This window comes from Argiope bruennichi, chromosome 4 (assembly GCF_947563725.1).
Source record: "Argiope bruennichi chromosome 4, qqArgBrue1.1, whole genome shotgun sequence".
Classification (NCBI taxonomy): Eukaryota; Metazoa; Arthropoda; class Arachnida; order Araneae; family Araneidae; genus Argiope; species Argiope bruennichi.
Window position 1 is genome coordinate 140,170,905 of NC_079154.1, and position 21,610 is coordinate 140,192,514.

Here is a 21,610-nt window from a genome sequence, read left to right on the forward strand (position 1 = left end):
TTTAAAGTGTCTAATCTTTATTCTTCATAAGTCATGTAATGGTGTAATGAGGTTTTCAAATGTTTCTAAATATGATTATCGACTTCATTTAGCTCAGATGTGGCCTGGTGGTAAAGTTTCATCCGGGGAATCGGAGGGCTCAAGGCTCGAGACCAGATTCCATAGAAGTGTCATGTAAATGAGCCTGTTTCCCGTCGGGTTCAGATGTCTTCCCATTGCAGTGGTGCGGAAATTTCAAGAGGTGGGTGCCAACTCGGGTATCGACCTCGTCATCAGACAGCAGTTCATATTTTTATGAGATAAGTCACAAAATAAACCTACTGTCATATTAAAAGGGATGTTAACGTAACTAAACTCAATCAGTTAAGTATTTAAACAATCGAACTCAGTTTCTTCCAATTCTTTAGGTTAAACAATGGTTAAAACTGGCTAATAATTACAATATATTATTGTTTTATAATAATTAAGATTTTAAAATACCAAATATTATGGTGATTGTGCTAATAACGGAACTATATGGATTTAAATATAAAGTTTGCGAACTATATATAAATCCTTACGTCGATTCATTGTCCAAATAACACGAATGTACTGAAAGGATTTTACTTAACAAAAAGTCATTTAAGATATTCATGACAACCAACCTTGCAAGATTTTACTGAACAATTACATTTTTTAATCTATCGGGGTTTTTTTCTGGAATCACAACCATTCATAGTATTTTAAATTTATTACTATTGCAACATCAATTTAAGACAGCTCATAAAGGAATTATTGAAAACTACACCTGGCTTTGATGGTTTGGGAGAATTGTGCGAATTTATATTGGATGCCCTGATGCTTACTTAAGATAAAATTTCTGAAAAAGTTTAGTAATAATAAATCGCATTATACTACGGAGCTTACCTGATCTCGTAGCAATACCTTTCCTAAATATTTGCCATTTCAAAACATGATACAGATCCAAAATCAGAAATACAGATAAATAATGGAAATAAAACGAAACTTTGGCCATAGTTTTTCAAAATAAATCGAAAGAAATAAGTTGCCAAGTAGTAATTCATGAATTAATGACTGATAATCATGCAATATAATTATAGTTATACTTCCTACATTTCATTAGTGGATTCTGGAGATGCATGACAATCGACCAAATCGTCAAAAGAGAAGACCCAAATCGACTGGAACAGCAAATTGCAAGCCTGCTGGACGACCTCAGTTGAAAAAGGAAAGTCAATTTTGAAAACAATACAAGTGCATTCTATACACAAGACAAAGAATAAAAAATATTATTCAATCCTCATAAAGAAATTTTACAGGAGGAAATAAAAGTTGGCAAGCCAGTAGATGAATTTGGCAGTTTCTATGAAGCCACCAATATTCGAACAAAACTCCATTCAGAAGTGTGATGCATTTACATTTATACTTTTATATAATCTTCCATTGATTTATATGAAAACTATATTCTTTACTACACATTTTTTCTTCCAAAACAGCTGTTTTTCAAATCTTTGCCCGTAATTAAAGTTTACGTGTATTTATATGTAAAACTAGAACCTGACACTCTAATTCGACGTGCGCATTAGGGTTGAATAAAAAATGGCCTTATTTATTTATTTTCTTTTAAGATTTTTATTTGGCAATAGTGAGGAAAAGGTGCCTTTTACGTTCAAAAATATTTTTTTTTAAATTTGGTTGAAATATTACATTATCTTGAGATGTTCCAAAGAGCGTGAAATTTGTAAAAAAAAAAAAAAAAAAAATGGAAAAAAATGGAAATTTTTAAAATGCGCCTTTAAAAAATTTTCTTAGATTTTAGTTTGATAATAGTGCGAGAAAGTTGCCTTTTAGGTTCAAAAACAATTTGAAAAAATTTTGTTGCAATATTATATTATCTTGATGTGCCGCAGAAAGCTTGAAATTTGTAAAAAAAATTTTAAAAATGCAAATTTTTAAAATGGGCTTAGATTTTAGTTTGGTAATCAAGCTTTAAATTAGCTTTTAGGTTCAAAAAGAATTTTTTAAATTTATTTGCAGTACAACAATGTCACGACGTATCGTAAAAAGCTTAAAATTTGTACAAAAGTTGAAAAATTATAAACTTTTATAAAATATTTTTATGAATTTTTCGTTCATATAATGTTACAAAAGATGATTTAAATACATATATAAACAATACTACATTACTACATATATAAACGTTATATTTTTAATTAATAATTTTACATTTAATAAATAGAAAAATTACTAATACAAAGTATAATAATAGATAATATATATATTTTTTATATCAAATTTTGCGTTTCTTACTTCTGTATCTTTAATAATTACAAATGTTACAGCTGCAAAATGTTTGTTTCTACTTCATTGCCACATTAAACTGTTTTTTTTTTTTTTTATTACGTTTTGACATATTTGTAAGTGAGTCAATTTTTGCTCTTATGTATCCTTCTCTTGAGATTGAACGACAGAAATTTTAAGCCGTGTCGGCCACCAGTTTCACAGCTGTTTCCACTGCTTGCGTGAGACAAGGAAGCCGGGGAAAGTCGATAACCGAGTCCCCTATAATATGGTAGTGGGAAAGATCCGTACGGACATTCTCGTACGGTCATAAACGTTCAATAAATCATGCGTAGCTCTTTGAAAAAAGGGGGTAGGGAGTGACTAGTCTAGGTTTGCTAAAAACATGTTATCTGTTGGCAAAAGTATTTGGCGGAAAAATGTATTAGTGTTTTAACTAAATTTTGATGCTTAAACAAAAGGGGAAAAGCTTATAGTTAGAACAGAATTAATTTCAATTTGTTTGTGCTGGCTCTGTCGCATGAATCCACGATCTTCGACGAAGCGACTGACAACTCAACTTCGTATTGAAACAACAACAACTTGGAATCAAAAACTTGAAAAACGGAACAGCGTTGTGATCAGCAGCTGAAAAGATTCTGAACTATTTTCTTTCTGAAATGCAGTCATTTAAACTTAATATGTATATAGAATAGCTTGTCTTGTCGTAGAAATAAATGTTTTAGTTATTTTTTTTTTCATGGAGAGTAGTTTTTTTTCAATCACAGTAAAAGAACCCGTGTACCATAGGCGAGTACACGACATGGCGTCCGCGACAGGATTGTGATTTGAAATCAGCGATTCAAAAGGCAAGTGAATTATTTTGACGATAAATTATTTGTTATTAGAAATTTGTCGATAGTTTGAAGAATAACTTTTTGAGAAAAATTATGGAAGCTTTAAAGCTTAAACGGAAAACAGTTAGATCTGTATTTACTAGATTATTTAATCATTTAGATGAGTCAGCGAAAACGGAAGTAAACATTGCAGAAGATTTAGATTGTTTGGCAACCTTCCAGCTGCTTGGCGAGAAAAATAATGAACTTTTGCAATTAAATGAAGATATTTTGAATCTTTTGTTGATGTCTGAAGACATAAATGAAGACGATATTGAAAAGGAATCTCGTTCAGCAGATGAGTATTCACTCAATTTTAAAAGGATGAGTTTATTAGTGGATCAAAAAACTAATCCCGCTGTTAACGCTGATACATTATCTTCAGTTGGCGGTGAAAAGCGGAAATTCAAGCTGCCTCGTTTGGAACTGAAGAAATTTGGCGGGGAAATTAAAGATTTGTTGCCGTTTTGGGGACAATTCGGAAAAATTGATAAAGACAACGATATCGATGAAACCGACAAGTTTCAATACTTAGTCCACGCAACTATCCCGAATTCCAGAGCGAGAGAATTAGTTGAAAGTTATCCCCCTACCTCCGGAAATTATTGCAAGGCGATTGATTGTTTGAAATCTAGATTCGGCAGAGATGATTTGTTGGTTGAATATTACGTTAGAGAATTGTTAAAATTGACACTCGCATTCAATCTTAAAGAGAAACATGTTAAATTATCAACTGTTTATGACCGTCTTGAAACCCAGCTGAGATCTTTAGAAACTCTTGGCGTTACTACAGCGAAGTATGCGGCCATGTTGTTTCCCCTGGTTGAATTATCAACTATTTAAGTGAAGAAGTTTTAAGAGCCTGGCGGAGAAATGATAGAGGATTGGATGGAAAAGATGACGCGAAAGAATCTCGATTGGAAAGTTTGATGAAATTTTTGAAGAACGAAGTTGAAAATGAGGACAGGATAGCTCTTGCTATGGAAGGCCTCTCTTTGAAAGAAAATAACAAAAATATCAAGATTAAAAGAGACTTGCCGACAGATGCGGGACTTTTTTCAGGAAACAAAAAATCTGTTTTGAAGTGTGTATTTTGTGACAAGAACAATCATGAATCCAAAGAATGTCATGTTGCTCGAAATTTGGATTTAAGTGAGAAAATGAACCGATTGAAGAAAAGAGGTTGCTGTTTCAGATGTCTAAGTAATGGTCACGTGTCAAAGCTATGCAGGGTCCAAGTGAATTGTGGAATTTGTGGTCAAAGACATCATGCTGTGATGTGATCTGATAGAAAGACCGTTGAGTCTTTTAACTCTCAAGAAGCAACGGAGAGTTCAATCAATTTTGGACAGTTCAATACATTGGCTATTCCCACATGTTCTACAAGTGTGTTTCTACAAACCCTGGTCGTGGTTCTTCGGGGAGAAACACAGGATTTTGCTGTGAGGGTCCTCATAGACACTGGAAGTCAGAAATCTTATATTACGAAAGAAGCTGCTAAGAAAATGAAGTATCATGCATTAAAAGAAACAACTCTTATTCATATTTTGTTTGGAGGGATGCAAAATCTCCAGAAACATTCAGAATACCAGATTTTTGTAAGTGATTTTAACAAAAATTATCATTGCACTTTTAACGCATTTGATCAAGAGAAATCTGTGCCGAAATTTGTCAGATACCAACCGGATTCTGGTCAAAGGAATTAGAGGATAATAAAATTCATCTAACGGATCAAGAATGTTTAGCATCTTGTTCTTCATCCACAATCCATTTGCTTATTGGTGCTGACATAGCAGGAAAATTGATGACTGGAAAAATCCTCAATTTAACTTGAGGATTAACTGCCATTGAGACTTAGCTTGGTTGGACACTTATGGGAAGAGCACCAAGCAGTTCAGACTCTATAAGCATGACAGTGACAAACTTACTTATAAAAGTTATTTTTTTTTTCAAGGAGAGTAGTTTTTTTCAATCACAGTAAAAGAACCCGTGTACCATAGGCGAGTACACAACAGGCTCTGTACAAACCAGATCGTCTGACTTATGCCTATCAAATTTGGCAAATATATACTTTGGAGGGTAGAAAAGTGATTTTCGAAGCGATTTTCAAAAAATTGTCTTTTTAATGATACCAAATTTTTTGCCGTAAAACGTTTCTTTCTATATTTAATAAATTTTTTGAAATATTTTATCTGTATTTTGAAACAATATATTTCATTGTTGAAAAGAAACTGAAAACCGACCATCCGAATATTTCATCTTGTTGTTACAAATATTTCATCTTTTTTTTTTTTTTTTTTACTATTGTTGTGACCAGAATAAGAAGATCAGGTAAATTTTTCCTAAGGATTCAATATTAGGTATGCTAGTAATCAAGTATACCAAAGTAGTAGGAGAATCTACTATAGTCTATGTATTTTCTGTAGGCGGTTCAAGGTCACATTTTCTACCTCGTTATTGGTTGTCTGGTACCAGTAACGCGGTAGAATATTCTCTGTTGTTCTTTACTCTTTCTTGCTTCTTTCTTCCTCAAAGCGCTTGTAGTAGCAATATCAATATTACCTTTTACCATTTTTCTGTTAGAGCTTTGATCGTTTAGAAACATTTGTACCATAACTGGCACTTTTTTTTTTCTTTTATACAAGTCAGCAATATATATATATATATATATATATATATATATATATATATATATATATATATATATATATATATATATATATATATATATATATATATATATATATAAACTGTCTATCTTCTATATATTCTATGAGGGTGGAATCAAATTTATCTGAACATTTTCTGCTTTTAGACTTTAATAAATTCCTGTATTTAGCATCATAAACTTTTATCATTTGTGAAATTCTTTTGCTAAAAGCAATGGGAATAGAAGCTCTTGATCATATTGTTCTATAATGGGAACTAAACTGTCACTTATTTCACTTACAGAGATATCCTTCTCTGAAGCAATTTACTGGTTATGCCTAATATAACAGTAGCACTCTATAAGAGATTCGTAAGTAGGGAATTCAACTTCAAGCAAATCACTAAATTTCTCAAAAATAGAACGCTCCGACATTTGTCTAGTCTTTACTAATTTAGACGGAGCCATTTTTACTCACAGCAAAGCAGACAACCGCACAAACTAACAAGTCAGTTACGTTAATTTACATTAATCAGTTACAGAATAGACGGAGCACATACGCCAACTCAATTGAACTCGGCAAAGCTACTGATTTGAAACCAGGCCTGTCCTCGTCACCACACACAGACAAATCTCCGCCTTATCTAAATTACAACCGCTCCGGCAACGACTCTGTGCCATGCCAGTGCAATAGTAAAACTGTTTTTATATTTCTATTCATATGACGATGCCTATTTAAAGCTTTTTAATTCATAATAGAGTCACGCAAAACTCCTTAAAAAGGTGCAAACAGTGCATTTTTATGTAACTTTAATGTCCTTGCGGCACCTCAAGATGTACTCCAATATTTTTTTCATATTTTTTATTTATCTTATCTATCCAAAAGGTAAGTTTTTCGCGCTTTTGCAAATTAAAAATCAAAAGGTTGATTGTTTCATAAAAAAAATAATATTTAATTGTAATTATAAATTCATATCTAGTTTTGTTCATAAATAAATTTATTAAGAATAATAAGGAAAAAGTAGTCGAAATTTTTTTTTAAAGGAAATTTTTTTTAAAGAAAATTTTTTTAAAGGAATCGCTTGAAATATTTTGAAACTTTTGTAAATTATATATAAATTTGTTTTAAAAAATAATATACATCGTTTAAAAGAGTTTTTTTAAAGATATTTGAAGTATCTATTAATAATTATGCATAAAAAAGTTTCCAAGTGAATAATCCGCAGAAAATACCCATTAGATTCCACCATCCTTTTATCAATACTCACATATTTCAATATCTTAACCGTCTCAACACTATATAAAACAAAGAAACTCCAGGAAGAAATATTTCAATTTCAAAACGATCTCCAATCGATGATTGTTTTGTTGCTACCGTTGCATTAAATGAATCTATAGAGTCATAGGCACATGATTCATCCCCAAAGACTCCTTGCCATAAATCCTGTGACATTCCCTACACATGAGATAATGCGCCTGATAAATACAGCAGATGACACCATTAAAGAGAGATAACAGCCCAATGATGCTATGTAATTTTACTGTAATAAGCGATCCCAAGAAATGTGCCGACAAGATATTAATCTCTTGCATCAAAATATTTTACTCTGCTTTCTTTCTCGTCCAGGAAGCATGAAAAAGTAAAGTACCATTGTTGTGTGAAATTTCGAGATTTCGATAAAACTCCGCCTTTCGAATTCTCTTTAACTCGAAAAACACATTTTTTTTTTTTTTTTAATTAAGTCGTTCTGCATGAATGCAATAACTTAAAAAAAAATGAGTCAAAGGGATGAAACTTAACATGTGTTTTCTTTAAATCCAAATTATAGATTACAAACACACTTGGATTCAAATTTGTCAATGGGAAAATATTAATTTAATTAATTTTAAATCTCTTAATTTATGTACTCGGTCCAAATCAATATTTTTTAACAGATTAGTAGAGGCATCTGCTTTTAACATGACTTTCTGATGAGATTCTTTTAAAAAGCATCATTCTTTTAGGATGGCATTATTTTTGTAAAGATATATGTGATATATTACGCACACAATGAAATGGCTCTTTTATTCATTATTAATATGACAGAATTATTAAAATAATATTTTTCAATTTTTAAAATGATGTATAATAAATTATATTACTATAAAACACACATTAGACTCTATATATATTAGCTAAACACACCATATTAGATTATTATAAATAATATTAGAAAACATATTTAATTTACACTTATATAATTTTTAAAATTTAACTATATATTGTTGCTAAAATCGAATAGTATAGTATATATATATATATAAAAAAAAGAATCATTGTAAGAAAGTTTGAAGCATTGCAAGAAATTTGTTTTGGACTTAAAACCAAACCAATAATATTAAAACATGCTATAAAAGTTTCGAATTTCCAATTCCCACACGGGGGCACCTCAGACGTGGGGATGAGAAGCTTCCGGTATGATGGTTGGTACACGCTACTCTGGTGGGTACAAATTTGGTCAGCGGAACTTTACCAATGACGGGACATGCTTTCTACAGGAGGGGTTGTACAGTGGGGGAGTAACGACCCTTAGAATTCAGTTTCCGCCAATGCTGTCTAGTGTCCCATTCAGATTTATCCGTATCCGTATCCTTTGAGCACGTCGGAGCACCAGTTTAGGGATATTTGTTGTAATTCCCTCCTTCTAAAGTAAAAATCTCTCATAGGACAACAATTTTTTTAATAATGCACGTTAAATGCACACCCAAACTTAAAAACTTTTTCCTAAGATACATATTCCGTAGCAATACTTATGCTCTATTGAAAGATACCGTGGGCGTCAAATATTTGAGGATAGAGATCGATCAGGAAAGCCTCCGAAATTAAATCGCTTGCATAAAAGAAATATCACGTGTAAGGTTCAAGATAATCTTGCGGATTAGTGCACTTCACCTTGCAATTGATTTAGTGGTTGATTACAAATTAAACTCACACCTCAAATGGTGAGAAATGTCATTAAAAAATAAGTTATAATGGACGTGTGACCCGTAAGAAGCCTGTAATAAGTCTCTGCAACAGAAGAAAAGCGTCTCAAGTTTGCAAAGAAGTATATAAGCAAGCCCCTATTTTTTTGAGAATCTGTCCTTTTTATAATGAATCAAAATTTAATATCCGTGGGACAGATGGTCGAGTTATGATCCGAAGAAAATAAAAGCAGCATATGTTAATTAAGAATTTATATGGGAACTGTAAAGCACGGTGATAGCGGGAACATGGTTAGGGGTGTATGAGTTTTGATGGTGTCTGAAACTTGTTACATAGAAGGAAATATGGGCACGTACATATATCTTGACATTCTAAAACAAAACGTTATAAACGTTTTAAATGCAAAAAATGTGTCCCTTGGAGCTGACTACTTTTCAACAGGACTACGATCCTAAGCACACCTCCAAGATTTGTCAAGAGTAATGTCTCTATCATGTTAAACAGCAGCTTCATAACCCTCCCCAGTCTTCCATTTAATCCCTATAGTACAATTATGAGAAGAAATTAGTTATGAACTAATAAAAAATATGACATAAAGAACATGGTTGAACTCAAAAGGGCCACTGCAGACATTTGGAGCAATATTTCTCAGAAGCAACAACAAAACTTGCGGGCATTATGCTTATCATAAAATGCTAATTAGTCAGCATGAAAAATACCTGCCATGTACTTTATAAATACCATACGGAAACTTTTTGTTCCTTATATGTGGCATTTTTTTTTTTATTCTTTCAATTTACATATTTAATTTTCTTCATAGTTTCCCATAATATTCATAAATAATAAATGAAATTGTGTTAAACCAATTTCCAATTTTTCCTTTTCATACCAAAATATTTTGTGTCAAAAATTAAACTTTCAATAACAGTCATAGCTGCGTACGGAAACTATTTTTACCCACTGTAAACACTTTGTATGGTATTTTCAATCGATGGAAATCCTTTAAAATTTTAAATAACTTTTGCTGAAAAAAAAAAAAGATTATTTTTGGTAATTTTTGATGTTGGTCAATGAATGCTACGTAATGATAAGCATTTCATTTTGATGTCCACCACTTAATGATGCGCACATTGGATGGGTATGCAGAGCCTTGTAATTCAAAAAATAGTCATCCCGCTTTATTACAAAGCCATCCGATGTATTTGAATGATCACGTAGTATGGATAACTGTGGTTAGTTATATCACCGGTTAATGCGCCAACCCTTTCCGAAGGACTATGCATATGTTTATCGGAGATATAATTAACATCATTAAATAATCATTTCTCTACTCTCCGAGGAAACAAGAGCTTTCTAATTTATCGACGAATTCTCATCCCTCATTTTTGATGTGGTCCCCCCTCCTCGCCAACGATTTCACAACATAATAACCAAATCCGCCAAAATGGGGAATTGAATATTCACCAAAATCGTTTTAGCTCGTGATGATACCGAATTTTCTTCCGATTGCAAAGAAAAATTTTGTTTACCGTGAACTGAAAAGACGGTCATCAATAATTACGTTTTGCAATGAAAAAACCCCATTTTTTGGTCATGAACCCCTTGACATACGAATTTACTAGTTAATTAGATGACATTTTGTGTGGGGCATTTATTATAATTTTAATTTCTATAATAATGATGCGTTTTTAAGTCCTTTTTACATTTTAAATTACTTAATGCTTTCATTTCATTGCAAATTTAAAACTAAAAAGCTGTGTGCGATTCCTCAGATTCAGATGCGAAACGGTCAATGAGAATAATCTAATGGAGATCGCGTGCCGATTTACATAAATAGCCTAAAAATAATTTGTAACTTTGTTTTTGGATATGAAAGTATCAAAAGTGAAGAGCTGAAGTATAGCGATTGGTTGGAAATAGCTTATTATATTTGTTATATTATCTATCAGTGGACTAGGGCATAGGTATTGCTACAGTACTGCGCTATAAATTTTGGTTTGTTAGTGATTTCATTGATTTTTTTTTTCATAGATAATCTATTTTTTCACAATTGAATTACTAACTTTCGAATGACTTTCTGAGCTTCCATTTTAAGACGATCAGCTACAAATTGAAATGAAACAATTGTTGTTATGTCGTGTTCTTCACTCTGACAAACAATCAAACTTCGTATATTTATTTAATGCAGGTCAGTTGTAAAACACATTAAAAAGAATTTGCATATTGCGTACGGAAACTTTTTTTGCATGACATTTCGTCATTTATCTTAAAAATTGCAGAAAAAAAATTGCTGCTTTTTGAAAAAAAGAGAAATTTATTATGAAACTCTCTTTTAAAGATTCATGTTAACCATATATAAGTAGTTTGCAAAGATAAAAGGCAATGATTAGAAATTACGATTGTTTATTTTTATTTTAGTCTTCCGTGCGGAATGTTTTTTTTATCCACTGTAAGTAATTAACAATAAAGGATTTTTTATACATGGAAATAGGAAAAGTCAAAAAATGAATCGAAAATTACCACAGAGAAGAGATGAATTGGATGATACAGAGAAGAGATGAATTGGATGATCTTACAACACCAGCCGATAATGAAAACAGCAACAGAGAAGATAAAGCGCCTTTAATAATGAAGTGTCAAACAAATAGAGGATTAACCTTCTCAAAAGTTTCTCGCATACTCTCATAACAAAAGTGTTCTCCCACACTACCCGATAATGAAAACAGCAACAGAGAAGATAAGGCGCCTTTAATAACAAGGTGTAAAACGAATAGAGGATTAACCTTCTCAAAAGTTTCTCGCATACTCTCATAACAAAAGTGTTGTCCCACACTACCCGCAAAAAATTGTTGACCTTGGGTAAAGTAGAAAACGCCTTGCATGGCATTGGCGTAATAAAGTTAACGAAATAGTTATCTGTGACGTGAATTTAGCATTTTTACTGAATCTATCGAGTAATTCTTAGCGAGATTTTTGACGATTAGTCCCTGGCATATGTGTAATAATATCGAATTCGTATTTTAGATGTATTTTTCCCAAACAAATATAATCAAAATTTAAAAAAGAAATGAAATTGTGGTCATAAAATCGAATATCAAATATGATATAACTCTACGGTTTTTAGTCATCGCGTTTACATGTTTCAGAAAGTACAGGCCGATAGATGGTCTGCCTCTTGATGGATTGGGCTCAAAATTTGATAGGTGTCTACAATATAGATATTAAATCTGTGTACCAAATTTTATCCATCTAGCTGCCTTCGTTTTGTAGTTATCGCGTTAATTTATATTCGAACAGCCGGACAGACAGGGTGCATAGATTTTGTTCAAAATTTGATAGAAATCTACAAATTCTGAGTGGTGACCGTATACCAAATTGCATCCATCTAGCGTTTTTGAGTTATCTTTATCACAGATGTCACAGATATATAGGCATTTTTTAAAATTGTGCATTTCGAGCTCAGGTATGTGTAAAACATGGAGATTCGTCACAATCTCGAGTTCGAATTGATACTTTTACGATACGATACTTTTTCTGATATTTCCTATACCAGTGAGTCAAAAGGAACACGAACTGTCGGATTTTGCAATGGAGATAGAAGAAAGAGACATTAATGAGAGGCACTGCACTCCTCACGCTAAACTAAATGAGTTTCATTTATTACGGTTCATAAGTAAATAGATTCGTTTTTTCTTTTTTTTTAATCGTCGTATTTTCTTACTAAGCAATAATTAAAAAAAACAACCTCTTTTCAATTTTCTCTTTTAATTATAATAATATTTCTATTTGTTTGCTTAAATTAAACTTATCAGAAAGAGTATACTTCACACATTTAAAAAAAATCAACCTAGCACGCATGGTGAATGAGCATTCCTGATCCACATTCTCTAAGGGCCTATTATATTCCAAAAAAAAAAAGTAAGCAAATAAAATAGGTACATTTTTAATGCATTTTCACTGATCTCGCCCAACAATTAGTTTTTATTTTGTTGCTACATTTTGGGTTTAAGATCAGACACATTACTGAAAAACACACTACAGTAGTTGAAAAGTGGTAAAGGCGCTCAACGCAGTGTCGAATATTTACATTGAGGTGAAACTGCTTCAATGCAGCATCCTTGACCCATTGTTCCTCGCGTTTGCTCCTGATGACAAGGTAAGGCGCTCCGCTCTCTCTGCAACTCCCTCAAAGCAAACGAAATTTAATTTTTAATGAAAGCAGAAATTAAAAGCGAAAATACGCATCTGCAAATGAGTTTCCTAAAACTGCACTCGGCAGGCATAAATCTTTTCGCTACTAAAGAAAATTCATAACTGCATTATCAATATACATAAGTTACAATTTGTTTGTCGAAAATAATTCCTTGGTTTAATTTCAAGATACGTAGTTTATTACTCAGTTGTTTTAGAGTACATCATTCAAATTTAAATTAAGCGGAAAAAAGCAATTAGAAATAAAAATGATTTTATTTTTATTACAAATATTTTTTTAGTTACAATTTTTTTCTTTCTTAATATTTATATTCCCATTTCTTTGTTAAATCATCTCTAAAAAAATCGCCAATTCATATATTATAAATTATTGAAGATCTAATCTACATAGCAAACTTACAAACGCAAAAATAGTTGCCGTTTTAATGTTTTAGGGCCAATATTGATTTTTGTGTATTTATTTACTAAAAATGTAATGAAATAAAAAAAATTAAATAAAAATACTCAAGACATCACAATAGTTTAAATTCACACTATTACATTATTTAATCAAAATCACAAAGTATTGAGTCTCAAATTTTAAAAAAGTGCATTGAAATAATCAGTAACATAAATTATTTTACGCTACATTCTATATATATATATTTTTTATAATAGGATAATTTGTAAAAAAAATTTTATCATCAAAAATTTAAAATTGAATATTCTAACGAGTTTAATCTTTGAACTTTTCTAAGAAATAAAGCCTTTATGAAGGGACATAACTTTATTTCTCGGGACATATATCAATCAACAAGCGGCAATCGAGACGGATAAAATGTGTCATGGCTTAGAAACCTACTATAAGTCTGCATGAATTATACTCCCTAAGTCAAAAAGAAAGGTATTTTTCTTATAATGTACAATAAAACTATAAAAAAGGGTCATTATTTATATAAAAAAATGAATGTCATCACTTAATAAATAACATCATCTATCAGTTTTCGAAACACCACAGGACATATACACGCACAGATAAGGAGAAGGGAGGGAAGATCAATATTTTTGTAACCAGTAAAGAATGTTTCTCACAAATGGTGCTGCATGTTTATTGTTCAGTGAACAACTGATCGTTAAAAGTATGCCCTCTTCTTATGGAGAAATTGCCGAAAAAGTAATTTGGAAACTCGATGACGGTGAGTAGATAATATTAGAAATAATGATATTTCGAATGATAATTTCAAGAGACAGCAAGAATTAGATAACAATGTTTAACAATCTGACGGAAAAGACACTTTTGGGGTCTTTTAAAGGAGTTGCAAATCGAAATCGAATGATGCAGGGACTGAACCATTTCCGAGCGCGCTTTGAAATGCGGAATGAATTTTCATTCAAAGTGTACAATTATAAAAATCCGAAACACAAATGACGCAATCATTCAATGGCACAAGCACGACTTTATAATTCGGACGTTTCCCGGTGAAAAAATGGACGTCATTAGAAAACGAGAAATTCGTAAAAGAAACCAACGTCACTGCTGATTGTTGGGTCAATAATCGGTTAAACAGGAAATATATCATGACGTCAGGGGCGCTTTCATCGAATACACGATTCCTAACAACCCCTTATTTTATTAAGATATTGACTCTTTGTTACACAAAAAAAGTTCAAAAGACAAAACATCTCTATACTCTTTAAGCAAAACTATCAAGCTCTGTATTTATTGTATTTTTACAATTTACTCACAGACTAACAATAAATTGACCACTTTCCTACTAAAATTTAAAGCTTTGAAGAATTTTTTTTTTCCTTTTCGGTTTCATTTTTTTCTTGTATTAATCTGGAACTAGAACCTAGATGCATTTTGAAAAGCAATGAATGAAGAATTGTTTTACCCTTCAATACTCGGTCAATTTGTGAAAGCTCAACCATAGCGATTTTATTTCATAAATGACGATAACTGGAGGCCAGTCATACTAAAATTTTTAAGGGAAATAAGTGTCAATAACTGCTATTTGTAAACAATTTATGGTATGGAAATAATTTTTTAGATGAAATTTCATATATATCTAAACATTCCTAAGTCATTGCCTTTCAAACATTTCTAAGCACTGCAAATCATTTATAATTCACGGCTCGTAGCGATTGCAACTACAAAGTACTTAAAAAATAATTCGTTTTTTGAAGATTAGAATTTAAATCCCAAAACTAATTTTCTGACCATAATTTTACATTAATTTAATAAGCGCGCATGATTAAAAATTTTTAAATAATAATAATAAATTAAGCATATAAAATTCATCCAAAAATCTCTGCACACATTTCAATTAATTAGCACAAGACCAGTTCATAGGTTCCAAAGATATAATCAAAAACCTTCTTTAAGTTTCAGTAAATGAAACAAAAATTCAACGCCAAATTAATTGCATATTTGTCTACTTGCATCTCTCTCCTTAATGATTTTGCATCTATTTAAACGAATTATTTTTCATAAATTTAATTTTGATAGCAATTGTAGATTTTAAATTAAAATCTGATGAGATTAAAAATAATAAATGGACAATATTACATAAAATAGCAACATTTAATGAACAAATCTACAGAGTCTAATTTTTGAACGAAAAATATTAATACTTATTTCAACAGCAAGCAAAGTAAATTTAAATTCAACTCATTTCACTCATATCCCTCAAACAATATCTCTACAACAAATATTGAAAATCCCTACTATCAAAAATAAAGATGATAAATACGTAGTGATAACTTAATGATACGTAGTGATTTTAAGTAACAGAAAAGTTTGGTCAACTTACGTGGATAGGTATTCAAGGAAAATCTCTCAGCGGAAATGTCACCACATATAGCAATTCAATGGATGCAACATTGCGTTACAATTTATTTATAAAAATGTTTACTTTTTTTGTAATAACAGAATCGTTTATAAATAAAATTCTTTACTTACTGCAATTTCTTATGACACATCACAAAAATTTACTTGCTAAATTAAAAAAAAAAAAAACTAATTTGTAAATAATTAAATGTATAAACTACATTTTTGCTATCTGAAGAAAAAAAGGTATTTTTTGTAAAGAAATCCTGATAAAATAATGAATGCTTTAAAAAATAATAGCATTAAAATCAAAATTTTACATATATTTCTAGAATTTCTTCTGCAGATTCACTTAAATATGCGGGCAATTAAAGAGCTCTACAATTTGACATCAGAAAAAAAGTCCACATAGGTTGGGCATCGTTTTCGCTGTTCGATTTTCTCTGTTATTGCCACATTTAATTTTAAAAAAGTAATTCCTTGCATTTTTTTTATCTATCTAAAATCTTCAGAATGATTTCCTTTCATTTTCTTCCTTTATGTATTAAAATGTGATAACTTTTGGAATATATAATGCAGTTTTGATATAAAGTAGACAGATTATAAGAAAAATTTACAGGCACTCCTAAAAAAAAGAGAAAAAGAAATTCCAATCGCCCGACCAAAACCATTTAAAAATATTTTTACGCAAGGCATGTTTGACAAAACATAAATTTTCCCAGACTAACACGTTTGATAATTCACATTTTATTTTGGTATAAAATCATGCTACCATAGCAAAATATAAATAAATAATCAGAACCATGTGCAACCGTTTCATAATAAATCAATATGATATAAGGCAGAGCAAAAACTTGACATATGAAATAATTTTCATGACACAACATTAATGCGTTCTAACATCATAAATTATCTGAATTCGCAAAATACTGTTGTATTTGCACAACTTCAAATAGAATCATTTGTAAGAGTCAAAAAATAAATAAAAAAAACCAATGACTTATCATGAAATCGTTTGCGGAAAACTAAAAGAAAAAAAAATTGAAGGTTAGAAAGGACATATATTTGATAGCTTTATTTTCTCACACGTTTTAGAATAAGTTTTATGATAAATAATGCACAGTAAAAGAAATCATGAGCTGTCAAAATCAACGACTTTCTTTCTAGAAAATAAGAGTAAAGAATTACCACTAAATTTAAGTTGGTGTAGTCATTTGAATAAACAAAAAGTAAGGTATTTGTAATTTAAAGTAGCAACAAAATTTGAATCTAAAGTTATTTTAAATCGCACATTTATTCTAATACTTCATGTTTCAAAGAAACACTTAAGCAATAATTTTTTTAAAAAAAGAAAGAAAATCTCAGCAAGTGGATCGTTTAAAGAGATTTTAAAAAGTTTATGTGAAAAACATTTATACTTTACATTAAAATTATTACGTATTTAATTCAAAATTAAGATACATACGATTTAAATTGCAGAAAATACATGATTTAATTAACTTTGAGTATGAGCATGGCTTTCATCTTCCAAACTAAATAAAAATTGCCAAAACAAATGAATAACCATAAATAAATTTTATAATTCTATTTTAATACTGTATTATAAATAATCTGACTCTTTATAAAAAATAAGTGTGACCAAATAGTTTTTGCCCCATTAAGCCACACTTCAATTTAACAATAATTAAAAAAAATATTTTTTTAAAAAAAGAAACGCATTGGAATTTTTAAAATTTTACAATTTTTATACTGCAAATCCAACAAAAATTCAAAGAATCTTACCTGCGGAAGTTAGACTCTTCCTTGTTTTCATCAGAATTGATATACATTGATACAGAAGAAGTAAACTGCAATGGTTTGAAATGTCTCTGATTTCCTTCAACTCTAGGAATGGCCTGTAGTACGACTCTATTCTCATAAATTGGACGTACTATTTCTCTATTAGTGCTATGACACTCATCAGAACTTTCCAAGCTACTAGAGCGAGTTTTGATCAGCCTGTCGAATTCTGGTGGAGGCGTCGAGCACTTCCGAGGAGGTATTGCCTTAAAATCAACCCGAATATCGGATTTACGCGGCTTATCAGTTCCAATAACGTCATAGAAACGAGCATTGCGCTTTTCTTTGTGTTCGTTATCAGAATGCCTATCATGAATAGATTTAGATAGATTACCTAAATTCGTAAAGAATTTAGAAAAAATCCGAATCTTTCTTTCAAGGAGAGCTTCGTTTTTGTTGTTCAAGTTTGGTCCATTCTTAATCGAATTGGTACAATGAGAATCAAAAGAATGCAACAGCTTGTCTTGAGCGGGGACTGGATTCATTTCATTATGTTGAACTTTTTTTTGCAAATCAGGCGGAATGTTTGGAGCTGAAGTAATTACGCTAACTTTTCGAGAAGGACCATCTGGGGGTGAAGACGAGTTCGAAGAGCATTCACCGGATATGAAACCACTTTTGCAAAAAATGTTCTGAAAATCGTTCCGATGTATACTAGTCTTCCGATTTGGAAATGGACGGTCATCTGCATCATCAATCGACATGCTATTCTGTCGCTGAGGCAATCTGACTTTAAGTCTCCTACTGTTATTTGATTGGACGTTATCTGGTGGATGACTACTATGAGCACAGCAATTAGGCACTTTTTCAGGAAAGAATACGTCATCTGAAAGGTGAGCATCATCGCAAAATGATGAAGCAGCACTTAAGTTCCCGCGATGATCCAAAGAAAGATCGTGGACACTGTTTAGTTTCGATATGCCGCAATGTTCTTTAAACGCCGAACTGCAACATCCGTACCTGATATCAGGAGTAGAGTTCCACATGCAGTATCTGGCACTTTCTTTCACGCCACGGGATGTGGCACTTCTCGAATGTTGATAATGTGATGAAGGGAAAAAGTGGCAATATGAAAAGGGCATTTTATTTTCCTTATGGAAACAATGCTCCCATGCCGGGTATCGTTCATTGAGATGCGTTCTAGAATGATTATAAGAACAAATGCAATAGTTATGAGTGTCAGGATTGCAGTCATAAACAGAATCTGGTAAACACTCATGATTATGCATATCAACATCAAAGGAATTAAGTTTTGATAACTCTCCCACTGCGTCGCGGTTCCAAGAGTTAAAATACAAATCGGTGTCAGTAGTAGAAAGGTATCGTCTTTTTTTGCAATTTCGTTTTTCTTTTTTGCGATAGTAAAATTTTGATGCTTCAGGATCACTATTTGACTGGATGCCGTCTGTCGTCGTGTAAGCAAAAGGATTGGTATAGTGACCAGTTTCATTCTGAATTTTGTACGAACTGTACAATTTCATTGCCGGAAGAGAGCTGCATGGGTGGACCGGACGATGACCGGAAACATGGTTATGATATCCAGATTTTGTATATCTCAGTGGTAATTTTGGCGAAGCAAATGGGTTAGTGGATGAAAACTGAAAACCTTCAGTAACAGTCAATTTATCAGGATCTTCACAATTTGCATCATCACAACACTGCAGTGATGAAGACATCCGTCGCAAAACACGCCGTTTTCTATTAGGCGGCTTATCAGGAACACTTTTGACATCAGAATTTAAATTCTGAGCAGAAGGAGATAAGCGATGAGTCTTACTGACCACTTCAGAAGACTGGGCCTTGTTAGAATCATACTGTACAGAAAACTTTTCTGAAGAAAAATTATCCTGCAGTATTTCACTATCACTTTTGCTTTGGTTTTCAACAGGCGAATTAAGAGGAGTTACATAAGGTTGTAAAACTGAATCACTTTCAGACATGCCTAACATAGAAGAGAGGAAATTTGTTAGAGAGTCGTCCCTACAAAACTTTCGCTTAGTAAACGAAAGAGTTTCTTTTCCTGAATTGCCATCAGCAGCAATCATTCTATTTGAAGAATTTTCAGAGTAATCTAAGAAACTGGAACAAAACTGTGACGAATCAGTATTGGAAGAAAGGGAAGGGATTTTTTTTTCTTTTGAAGAAAATGGAATAGAATCAATATTATCAGAAGATATTTCAGAAAAGTCTGATTTAAAATTTGGTATGGATTCGCTTAATAAACCACAATTCTCGCTAGAATGCCTAGAAGCATCGTCGCACTCTGAAATTTTGAAAGGATTGGTATTATCATTTGATTCATTAAATGTTGGAGTTGTTCCAAGCACACTGGAATGTTCAATATCTAAATCATCATCTTCATTTACTTTATTCTGGTGCTCAAGCGATCCAAATCCCTTTGAATGTCTCAAAGGGTTGTAGATTTGAGCATTTGAAATTCTTCTCAGAGGCCGTTTCACTGGAGCATTCTTTTTAGGTAAAACAGATTTGTCACAATGCAGTAATGAAATCTGATTCTCGGCTTCAACAACGATATCCTCAACTGATTCTGGAAGATTTTCTTCCTCTGGGCTAGATCTGTCACATTTGGAATCTGCAGTTGAATCTTCATCCCAATCTGAAGCATTTTCTTGATCCAATTCAGTCTCTTCAGTTGCGTTATCGCTATTTTTGGAGAATGAGGCTAAATCCTCATTGTTAGCGATATCATCAGTCAATTTTTGTATTTCATGAACAGTATTCATAAATTCACCATCTGATGTCTTCTGGATAATTTCTGCCGCTGGGGGTGAATCACTGGAAAAATCATCTGAAAGCACTTCATCATCATTCATTGCGACTTGCACGCCTTTGTCCGTATCTTCTTGTAGACTCTTGTCATCTTGTTCGACACTAGCGGAAGACACAAGAATAGCGATGGGACTTTCCGGTAACTCTCCTTCGTTCTTCAAAGAATCCATCGAGTGATGCCCGCTGTCACTTGAGCTCAAGCACCCATTTTTCAAAGAGTTGTTGTGGGAGACCTCAAAAGCGGATGTTGTCGCCTCGTTAAAAGGGAATTCAGCAGGTCCAGTGTTGGAACGTAGGAGAGGATAATTGTTGGAAGGGCACGGCAAATGATTCTTCCCAAAATGATCTGCCGGTGAATCCTTGCCCATGCTAAGATTGCGGAAAAGTCTTCTCTTTCCTTCTTTTCTTCTGAAGCATCCAATGGACTGCACGATTCTGTGATGCAAGCTCTCCATTTCTGCAAATGAAGATGGAAATTTAGTTTTAGCATTCATTTTTTTCGATAAGCATCTCAGATAAAAAAAATTATTCTCAAACATTATTGAATGTTATACAACATAATTAAAATATATGTTATATTATATATGAAAAATGCATTAATGCTATTAAATCAACATCAAAATTTTTGCATCAACTATACAATTAAAACACAATTTAATAAATTCATTTCCATCTTCAAAGTTTCAATTTAAGAACTGATTATGCATAATTTTTTTTAATGTAATGTTACTCTAAATTTATTACCATACTTCAAAGAATAATTGCATATCAATTCTTACAAGTAACCGCATATTTATGACCGAAAAACTCTGACAAATGTTAAAATATATAGCTGACAGAAACATCTCTTAATTAGAGCCATTAATACCGCTTTAAGCAAGAATGCAATTATGTTGGAATTTTCATAAACAATGAAATTTATTAGAAAATAGAAACGTTAAAAACTTAGCAAGAAAGTCTTTAAAATTTAGTTTGGGACTTGGGGGATATATATATATATATCATTTACACATTTTTGTTTCGTTTTTATTCAAATTTGCAACTAATTATCAGAGAGTACATACAAAAAAATAATCAATAAAAAAATTCTTCATAGGATGCACATAGTGACAAATTTTGTTGAATTAAATTGTAAACAAGGTTTCTCAAAAATTACAAGACCCAACTTTCCA

At 31.8% G+C, this 21,610-nt stretch overlaps 1 protein-coding gene across 3 annotated transcripts in view; it reads right to left on the reverse strand.

Annotated features, from left to right (window-relative positions):
• The window catches only part of LOC129966552 (uncharacterized), a 121,081-nt gene that overhangs the window by 36,661 nt on the left and 62,810 nt on the right, over positions 1-21,610 (reverse strand). For all 3 annotated transcript variants that reach the window (XM_056080998.1, XM_056080996.1, XM_056080997.1), the window contains exon 3: positions 17,592-20,895. In XM_056080998.1, coding sequence (XP_055936973.1) covers positions 17,592-20,895 — 3,304 coding nt within the window. The remainder of the gene's footprint in view (positions 1-17,591; positions 20,896-21,610) is intronic.